The sequence below is a fragment of the Lactuca virosa genome, chromosome 5, assembly GCF_052849685.1.
Source record: "Lactuca virosa cultivar CGN04683 chromosome 5, Lactuca_virosa_CGN04683_v6, whole genome shotgun sequence".
NCBI classification, from domain to species: Eukaryota; Viridiplantae; Streptophyta; class Magnoliopsida; order Asterales; family Asteraceae; genus Lactuca; species Lactuca virosa.
In genome coordinates, this window is record NC_136430.1 from 55,169,675 (window position 1) to 55,180,611 (window position 10,937).

At 33.4% G+C, this 10,937-nt stretch overlaps 2 protein-coding genes across 2 annotated transcripts; both read left to right on the forward strand.

Annotated features, from left to right (window-relative positions):
- Positions 1–2,969: 2,969 nt before the first annotated feature.
- LOC145111272 (uncharacterized) lies at positions 2,970–4,241 on the forward strand. Its single transcript, XM_079047566.1, has one exon. The coding sequence runs from the start codon at positions 2,970–2,972 to the stop codon at positions 4,239–4,241; it is 1,272 nt and encodes a 423-aa protein (XP_078903692.1).
- A 95-nt stretch (positions 4,242–4,336) lies between these two features.
- Positions 4,337–5,017, forward strand: LOC145111273 (uncharacterized). Its single transcript, XM_079047567.1, has one exon. The coding sequence runs from the start codon at positions 4,337–4,339 to the stop codon at positions 5,015–5,017; it is 681 nt and encodes a 226-aa protein (XP_078903693.1).
- Positions 5,018–10,937: the final 5,920 nt, after the last annotated feature.

The window sequence follows — 10,937 nt, forward strand, 5'->3', positions numbered from 1 at the left end:
AATAATTGCAAAATAAAATAATAACAAATATATCATTTACTTTTAAACTTAAATTTTTCAGTTCAAATGGATATTAATCATATCAATGTTCATGAATTTTCGGCTTTGGACCGCATAAATGCATGGTGGAATATATCGACCATTAGGGAATTTTGTGTTTGGGAGGAAAAAAATATCTCAGACTTTGATTTAAAATTTAATTTTAGAAATTATATCATTACTATTATTTTATATACATCAAAGAATGTATATTACCTATTCAATATTTTTTCATGTAATTTTTTGGTATCTATTTTGTTAAGTGACTTTGAGGTCGACCCAATAATGGATGATGCTGATTGGATTAGAGGAATACATTAATGATAGCATTACTTGGAAGATATTATTGAACATTATTTAATTTCCAGTACTTTATACTTGGTTGCAAGACTGTTAAAATTTATGGTTTTAACACATTCGAACTTATATTATTTTTAGGTTTTTAACTTTCCTTTTATGATTTTGACTACGTTTCATATGTTAATGTAGTGTTTTTATTTGTTATGATTATATTTGATTATTGTTTCATACGTAGGTATTCAAAGTCAGTCTGACGTAATACTACCTCCACATGATGAATTGATAACTCAAATTTCAACATCAATAGGTTAGTATTTGATTTTTACCGAAAAATATCATATATATTGGCTAATAATTATGTTTAATTATTTTAATTTTATTTATATTACATTTAACTAATGAATATAAATAATATTATTTTGTAAATAATTTCTATTATACATGTATTATTTTATCAAAAAATTTAAGGTGTGCAAAGTTATATTGAGGGCAATGTCAATCCGCCAGTACAAGATGAATTGATAAGTCAAATTTTGACATCAACAAGTTAGTATTTATTTATTTCATAATACTTCAATTATGTAAGTCAAGTAGTCTTATATTTATATATTCTATTTGAATAAAATGTCTACAGATCCACAAGGTTGTATCCATGGCAATGTCACTCCATCGATACAAAATGGTAGCGTCTCGGATGATCCATATGCTTTTGTTTTCGCCGGTATCCGTAAAAAACATCGTGTGGTGAAGTTCAACGACATATGTAGATATTGTGGGGCAAAACGACTACAATTTGAATCTGCTGGCTTTTGTTGCATGAGTGGAAAGACAAAGTTGGCAGACTCATCTATTCCTGACGAATTACACAATCTTTTCACCTCAGAAACAAAATTAGGCAAATTGTTTAGAAAAAATATACGTGCATACAGCACAAACTATTCATTTGCATCAATGGGCGTAGAAGTGGATGAATCGATGGCCAATATGACATCTGGGGTATACACTTTTTGTGTGAATGGAGGAATATACTATAGAATCGACCAGTTAGTTCCAAGGAAAAAGGATGAACCTAAGTTCTTACAATTGTATTTTTACGATGTTGAAGCTGAGATGTCAAATAGACTCGAATGGAAAATTTTTGCTAAACCAATTGTTGAAATTTTGACTCGCGTTCTTGCTACAAACCCATACGTTGCAATATTTCATAGCCTTGCTGATCTAGGACCGCTCGAAAATTACAGAGTCACTTTAAATGCATCGGTAGAACTAGACCAAAGGGTGTACAACCGGCCAACCACATCCGAGGTTTAAAATTAATTATGTACAAATGTTTTTGAAAATAAAATAAATGTTTCATGTATTAAATATAACCATGCAAATTACATACCAGTTTTAATCATATTTTTTCTATAATATAATTTCACAGGTTGCTGGTATTTGGATTGAAGGTATGACAACATAACCGCATATAAAAGAAGTATTATAGTTTATGGAAGGTCCGACAAACCAAAAACAATTCAATCTTATTGGGGATGTTATGATCCATTGTGTTATCCTTTATTCTTTCCAAATGGTGAGCCTGGATGGTATTCTAACATACTAAGACAAGGGGTTTCATTCAATGAGATGGCTAATGACGACCAAAACTTCGATGAAGATCTAGAAGGTACGCATAGCCACATTTTTAATATTGTTAAATTTTACAAATGTAAAAATTGATATAATTTTTTCAATTTAATCATTATGTAGAGACTGATATAAGAACGGGTAGGAAAACTATAATTATGCGGGAGTACTACTGTTACAAGTTGCAGATTCGATCAAACTTGAACGTAATTATGTTAGGAGAGAGATTATTACAACAATTTGTGGTAGATATCTACATCAAGATTGAGACTTCGCGTTTGGAATTTTGTAGAAAAAACCAATCTACAATAAGAGCGGAGTTATACCAAGGTGTTGTGGATTGTGTCAATGCCGGTGAGGTACAACCAAGTATGATTAGGCAACGTGTTGTTTTGCCAGCAAGTTTCATCGGAGGTCCTCGTGACATGCGACGACGATTTCTTGATGCTATTGCTTTAGTTCAAGATTGAGGGAAACCTGATATAGTCCTTACAATAACGTGCAATCTGAATTGGCCTGAAATCCAAAATGAGTTACTTCATTGTCAGACAGCTCAAGATAGACCATATCTGGTTGCAAGAGTTTTTCGTGCTAAGTTACATGACCTTAAGGAACAACTCTTGAAGAGCCACGTCCTTGGTTTGGTGAGTGCATATGTTTATGTAATAGAGTTCCAGAAACGTTGTTTACCACATGCACATTTTCTCTTAATAATGAAACCTGAATGGAAGCTCACCAATGCAGACCATTATAACAAGTATGTGTGTGCCGAAATTCCAAACCCGACAAAGTATCATATACTACACGATCTGGTCAAATCACACATGATACATGGTCCTTGCGGTACATTAAACGAAAAATGTTCTTGTATGCAAGGCGATCCACCAACCTATCGTTTTAGATACCCTCGACAATTCAACGAAACTACAACACAAGGAAAGGACGCACATCCGGTTTATCGAAGGAGAGATAATGGAGTTGTTGTGAATAAACAATGTATTATGATGGATAATAGATGGGTTGTCCCATATAACCCAAAGTTGTTGATGATGTTCAACTGCCATCTAAATGTTGAGGTTTGCTCGAGTATAACATCAGTGAAATACATCTTTAAGTATATTTACAAGGGTCATGACAAGCAAGTTATCCATATTGATCCATATGCACAACCTGTTGTTATCAATGAGATAAAACGTTTTCAGGATGCACGATACGTCTCCGCTCCGGAAGCAGTATGGCGAATTTTTAGCTTTTCTCTTAATCAAATCCACCCTAATGTGATCACTTTGCAATTGCATCTACCGAACCAACAGCTGGTTAGGTTCACTGATGATGATGCAATGATATCAATTTTTGAGAGGGAGAGAGATAAGAGATCAATGTTGACTGCATTTTTCAAGATGAATAAAGAAAACATTAATGCAAGACAATATGTATACAAAGATTTTCCCAAACACTTCACATGGAATAAAGAATCGCATCTATGGAATCTTCGAAAAGTATCACCAGCAGTAGGTCGTTTGGTTTCTGCAAATCTTGCTGAAGGTGAGCGTTACTATCTACGCGTGTTATTATGTCATATTAGGGGTCCTACATGTTTTGAAGATCTCTATACAGTCAATAACGTAAGACATCCCACATTTCGAAAAGCGGCTCTTGAAAGAGGGTTAATAGAGACAAATGATAGTTTATCGCAGTGTCTTGCAGAGGCCTCCTTGTTTCAATTTCCAAATGCTCTCAGAAGATTGTTTGCAACGATATTAGTTTTTTGTGATCCTGGAGATGTTCGCAAGTTATGGAATGCCTACTACAATTCTCTCTCAGAAGATTATAGGAGACAATACGATAATGCTAATCGAGTACAAAATATGGTCCTCACAGACATGAGCATATTCCTACAATATATGGGTAACAAGCTTGATAACTTTGATCTCCCGACTGTAAACACTGATTTGAATTTACAGTCTGGAGTTTTTCGCGAGGTACAAGAAGAATGCTCTATAGTTGTGGAAGATGACCATTTGCATGCCAAAGAGTTTCTCAATCCTGAACAAAAATATGCGTATGATGAGATCATGAGGCATGTGTGTACTGGTTGTACAGGAGTGTTCTTCATAGATGGTCCTGGCGGAACAGGAAAAACATATATGTACAAAGCTTTACTTGTTAATATACGCAAACTTGGTCATATTGCACTCGCCACAGCTTCATCGGGTGTTGCGGCTAATAACATGCCTGGGGGAGAACAGCTCACTCGCGTTTCAAACTTCCTCTAACTCCAGATAATAACTCATTCTGTAGAATCCAAAAACAAAGCGGTACCGCTCAAATACTTCGGCTTGCAAAAATAATCATATGGGATGAAGCATCGATGGCAAAGCGACAGGTGGTGGAGGCGTTTGATCGGACAATGCAAGATATCACTGGGGTGGCACTCCCTTTTGGTGGAAAGATAATGGTTCTGGGAGGCGATTTTAGACAAGTATTGCCAGTCGTAAGACGTGGGACACGAGCACAAATTGTAGACTCTAGCCTACGAATGTCGCCTCTTTGGTCTTCGATTATAAAGTTGCGGTTAACAATAAATATGAGAGCACTTACTGATCCATGGTTCTCAAACTTTCTATTACGGGTCGGTGATGGAGTTAAAGAAACAGTGGACGGAAGTTTTATTCGCATCCCCGATGATATGGTCATTCCATACACTGATAAAGAAAAATCATTGGATTCTTTGATTGATGCAGTGTTTCCCTCCTTGGAATTTAATAGGTCTGAATCAGATTATCTCATATCGCGGACAATATTATCCACAAAAAATGATAGTGTCGATGCGATTAACGATTACATGATCGATCGATTTCACGGAGAAGAGAGAATTTACTATAGTGTCGATGAAGCCATAGATAATAAAAATGGCTTCTATCCGTTGGAATTCTTAAACTCGATCAGTGTTAGTGGTTTACCTCCGCATTACCTTCGATTAAAAGTTCGATGCCCGATAATACTGTTACGGAATATTGACCCAACAAATGGGTTGTGTAATGACACCTGATTGATATGCATAAGCTTTCAGCAAAATGTTATTGATGCAGAAATAGCTGTTGGTCAACATGCTGGAAAAGGATATTTTTGCCTAAGATTCCTTTATGTCCATCTGATGATGATATGTTCCCATTCAAGCTAAAGAGGAAACAGTTTCCTATTCGATTGTGCTTTGCAATGACAATCAATAAAGCACACGGACAAACAATTCCAAATGTAGGTATCTATCTTCCAGACCCAGTATTCTCGCATGGACAACTTTATGTTGCATTGTCCAGAGGGGTTTCACGTTGCAATACAAAAGTATTAGTGAAGCCTAACGAAAATTCAAAAGGTGATGGATTTATACAGCAAATGTGGTGTACAAAAAAGTATTGCACGATTAATATTTTGTGCCGTTTTGACTGATTTCTTTTTATTGGTTATTTGATGTATCATGTAACAAATAACACCATAGTTTGATTATATTGTCTTCAACATGTAATTTCTTTTGGAACATAATATTTTTGTAAAGGAAACATATTACCGAAAGAACCTACGTGTCCCGTCGCTTTGCACGGGTACACTGCTAGTATATATATATATATATATATATATATATATATATATATATATATATATATATATATATATATATATGGCATAATCTAAACAAGAATTGTATATAAAGTTTAAGAAAACTGTTTAAATCACGTTGGAAGGAATTTTATGAATTGTTGCCGGGAAAAGAGGGTTTAGGAAGCGATTAAACCGGGAGACAAGGAGGACCTGATGGGGTGAGTTGTGATGAGGTGTGGTCCACCTCATGAAACCCTGATGATGACGCATATGGTCACAACATTACCTCCTCGTTACTCGTGCAGTCAAACTGATTCTACAATTCTTTTGTGGGTCCGTATCCTGCATGTCACATGCATGGTAATCTTCATTTCATGCCAATCATACAATACATAATATTATGATAATATCATAATACATACCATATCAAATCTCCAGATTTAAATTATCATATTAAAACTACTTTAAAATAGATTTGAATATACAATTAATAAGAGTATTTTCTTTTGTGCTCACTAACTTTATAGCACTAGATATATACATCTTTACAGCTTGTTTTAAGACCATAATCACATATCATAGATAAACAAACATGTAACCCAAACTTCATCAAACACTGCGATCATTGTCCATATTAATAAACATGTTAGGACCCTAAATAAAGTGTTCTCACACATTTATCTTGGATTATAGCATCTTTTTAAATAAAAAAAAAGTTAACTAATGTACTACAGCGATCATTAGTCCAAAAATCACAATGAATATCCATTCATTAACAATCTACAAAATATTTCGGGAAAGTGATACATACTCCATCGTTAGTGATCGAAACCATAAGTATTTTATGTCTTTCATCCAAAACCTCACTTTTTTATGTGGATACAACATAAACATCAAAACTAGATTAACAAGTGTATTATCTAATTCTAAAGTATCTCCTAATTATATGGATGAATCACAAATGGTGTTCAGATAGGTACGCCTTAGTGTACATGCATCGTGCAGGGATTTTTTCATATTTTATTTACTTTCTTTTAACATTTATCTATTGGTATTAGACACCATTTAGGGAACTAGCATAATCGCTGTATGTATATATATATATATATATATATATATATATATATATATATATATATATATATATATATATATATAGAGAGAGAGAGAGAGAGAGAGAGAGAGAGAGAGAGAGAGAGAGAGAGAGAGAGAGAGAGAGAGAGAGAGAGAGAGAGCTAGGTTCAAATGTTTTTAGTAAGTATTGTGTGCATGTATGCACCAATGAGAATTCAAGAAAAAAATAAATCATTAATGTAAAAAAAAGGGTAGATGAGTCATTTTGTTTTTATAAACTAAAAATAAATTCTTATATATTTGGTATATCCCTTAAATCACGTCTACTATTGTTTGACTTATTTAAAATCATCATATCCACAACCCTAAATGCACAAAGAGGGGACGCGTCTTCTTCAACAGATCGGGAATAAGGAACGGTCGAATGGGAGCAATCAAAAATCAAGGGCACTAGTGAGGGTCAAACAGATTCGCAAGGAGGGCTGAGAAAGGGACTTCGGTCCTCATCGTCGTCTTCATCAGATCGAGAAGGCATCAGGCGATTGAGGGAAGTCGAATGGTGGTCCGGTGGTTCAGAAATCGTGATGGGAGGGAGGCGGCTGGGACGGCTGCAAATTGAGGGCGGACTGTCGATCATCGATCATCCATCGTGGGTTCCCATCTCGTTGTCGGCGAAATCAGTTGGAAGAGAGAAGTAAGGCAGATCAGCAGCTAGTATGGGTGTTTGGCTTTGAACCTTGTGGTATGCATTCTAAATCAAACATGTTGCTGGAAATTATGTTTATAGGTAAACTATTGCAAGTAAATCAAATATGGTTTTTGGCGTGTTTGATGATAATGCCTAACAAGTGTTTGTTGAAATGCCTGAAAGAGAATTTAAAGAATTTAACCTTGTGGTATGCATCCTGTCAGAATTACTAGCAACACATGTTTTATGTAATTGTTTAAAAAGATAATTAATTTGTTTTTGTATTATTTTTGTTCAATTTGTGATTTTGAATTCTAATTTCTATTGTCCCTCGTTATTGTATTTTTGAAATCTAAAATTATATTAGCAGTAAATACAATACTTTTGAATGTATTCTATGTATTTTATCAGAATGTATTCTACCAGAATAAAATCGATGTATTCTGCCAGAATGTATTTTATGTATTCTGTCATATTCTATGTATTCTACCAGAATATATTAAGTGATAGTTAATTGCAAGTAACATGTTTTTAACAATTATTGGTTTTTGTTGTATTTGTGATAGAAATGGCTGGAAGAAGGCGTTGAAGACCTAATATGAATAACTTGAAGAATGAATAAAGTTTGATCATACTCACAATTTAAGAATGTTGTTATTTTTTAAGAATTTTAATCATTTTTGTTGATATTCTTTTAGAATATGTATAATTATATTAAAATGTATAAGGATTTTAGTCTGTAAGAATATGTATGAATTTGTATTTAAGTTCGGATTTATAAAAATATATTAGAATGTTTGTTATTTTTCAACATCTGATTCAAGAATTTTGTTTTTCTTCAATAATATTCTATTAGAATAAAATTCTGAAAGAGCATCATTCTAACAAAAAATATTCTGACAGAATAAAATCGGTAAAAATTGAAATTGAATTAATTAAAAAAATTCAGATTTTTTTAATGAGGAGAATTAATCATCCCTAAAAATCCGAAAATTTCCTTTTATAAATGTAGTTAATTGTCCAAAATACCCTTTTGCTAAAAATTGTGTGATTATATGGTACATGTTACCCCATTGTAATATCATACACTCTCAAATCATGTCCATTGATTAATTTTTTGGTCCATATCTGTGCATTCTGGCACACAATACTTAGTAAAAACAAAATAGCCTATATATATATATATATATATATATATATATATATATATATATATATATATATATATAAGGTCCGGTTCCTGTGAGGTATAATCTATATGATTATATGGCAGAGAGGTATAATCTATATGATTTAGCATGTTTATACGTATGTGCCTAATCATAAATGATTATACATATATGTCTGTTCACAGACTGAGTAATCATAAATGATTATGACAGTTGGTGGCAGAATAGGTGGTTGTAACATGTGGCGGTGGTATAACTGACAGAGGTGACAGTGGTGGGGTCAACTTGTGTCAGAGGTTGTGGTAGTGGTGGTGTCGGTGGCGATTGTGGTGGTAGGGATGGTGGCGGAGGAGAAAGAACTGGGCGGCACTATATAATCATTTATGATTATAACATGTACGTCGCGTCGGTACGCCGGAGGGTTAGAGCGGCAGATGTGAAATATATGGCTGAGGTTGAATCTCAAGATCTCTATTTTATTTTTAATCTCAACGGATCCTACATCTCTCTCTCTCTCTCTCTCTCTCTATATATATATATATATATATATATATATATATATATATATATATATATATATATATATATATATATATATATATATATATATTGCCCAACGACTTAACCACTTGAGCTAAAGGCTCACTTGGGTTTTACCTTCAAAAATTCATTTATATAATAATAAATCGATAAAACATAAACAATAAATAAATTAAAAAACATTTTTTTTACATAATTTTTTTTAATAAAACAAAATGTATTTTAGCGTATTATAAAAAAATATGTTTAGAAAAAGTATTTATTTTTATGTATTTATTTTATATAAAATATTTTTTTATGTCTTTAAAAAATACATTTTCGTATAAAATGTTATTACGTTGTAATGAAAGACAAAATCGGCCGAATCGTATAAAATGTTATTACGTTGTAATGAAAGACAAAAAAAAACATTTTAAGTAAAATAAATACATAAAAATAAATAATTTTTCTAAACCTATTTTTTTATAATACGCCAAAATACATTTTGTTTTATTAAAAACATTTATGTAAAAAAAATGTATTTTTTTATTTTATTTATTGTTTATGTTTTATCGATTTATTATTATATAAATGAGTTTTAGAAGGTGAAAATTCAGTGAGCCTTTATCTCAAGTGGTTAAGTCGCTGGGAAAAATAGAAGGGTCGAGGTCACGAGTTCGATCCCTCCCCATAGCAATTTAATTGTCTTTTTCAATGAAGTTTCAAAAATGGTCCCTGTGGTTTATCAAATGTCACGAATACAGTCTCTTTGTACTTGAAAAGACGAAAATACCCTTACAGATTCAGTCCCTAACGGCGTTTTACTAACAGTGGTAGTAAAGAGGGCCAACTTTGCAAGTTTTGCAAACCACAAGGACGATTTGCATCAAAAAAAATTAACAGGGACTGACTTTGTGACTTTTGGCAAACCACAGGGACCAGTTTTGTAATTTTGTCTATATATATATATATATATATATATATATATATATATATATATATATAGATCGACATGGTAAGAATTCGAAGCGAACTCGGAAACGCTAATAGAAATGTTAATCAGTGACCTGTGATTGAGCGTGCACCAGAGGTAGCAGCTGTACTTGTGTTAGGAATAAATCAGAGATGACGAATGCGGAATATCAAGAACAATCAAGAATCAATCACCATAATATGCAAGTAATCTTTCAAAGGTTTTGTGTATATTGATTTTGATATGAACATACAAAGAAAAACCTTAACCAGGAAAAAGCTTACATCAAAAGCTAACCTAATGATTATTTATAGGGAACATAAAATATTTACCAAAAATATAAAACCAGTGCCTTAGAAGATCTCGATGAAGAACTCTATTGTAAAGGCACCGTAGGGAATCAAAAAATGATTAACCCTAAAAAGACTTCCCTAAATAACCAAACATGCCAAATCAGTTTCAATATCTCAAATATTCAACAACCCGAGCCAATCACGATGGCAGGAGTCCAACCAATGATTCGGGCTATGATGGTCGAACAAAGGGAGGAGATGAGGCAAATGTTGCTTAATAGGGATGAACCAACTATGCCCGTTGAACAGCCTGAATTGAATGAAGGTTGGTCAGAAGAAGGAAACTATAGTAGAACTGTTGGTCCAGATGAACCGTCAGTGGTTAGGAGAAATAACCAAGACGAAGGGATTGACAAAACTGGATGCAAGTAGAAAGACTTCACGACTTGCAAACCATCAACTTTTACTGGGAAAGAAGATCCAATCAGAGTTACGGACTGGATCTCTGAAATGGAGCTAGCTTTCATAACGTGTGGTTGCAAGGGTAACCTGCAAACCACTTATGCAGTGCGTCAGTTTAGAGGTGGTGTTGTTCGTTGGTGGAACACTTTGGGAAAGATCATGAGCCCCAATGAGCCACTACAACTGACATCGAC

Coding starts and splice junctions, on each gene's coding strand:
- LOC145111272 (XM_079047566.1), top strand. CDS start 2,970: ATGGATAATAGATGGGTTGTCCCATATAACCCAAAGTTGTTGATGATG.
- LOC145111273 (XM_079047567.1), top strand. CDS start 4,337: ATGGCAAAGCGACAGGTGGTGGAGGCGTTTGATCGGACAATGCAAGAT.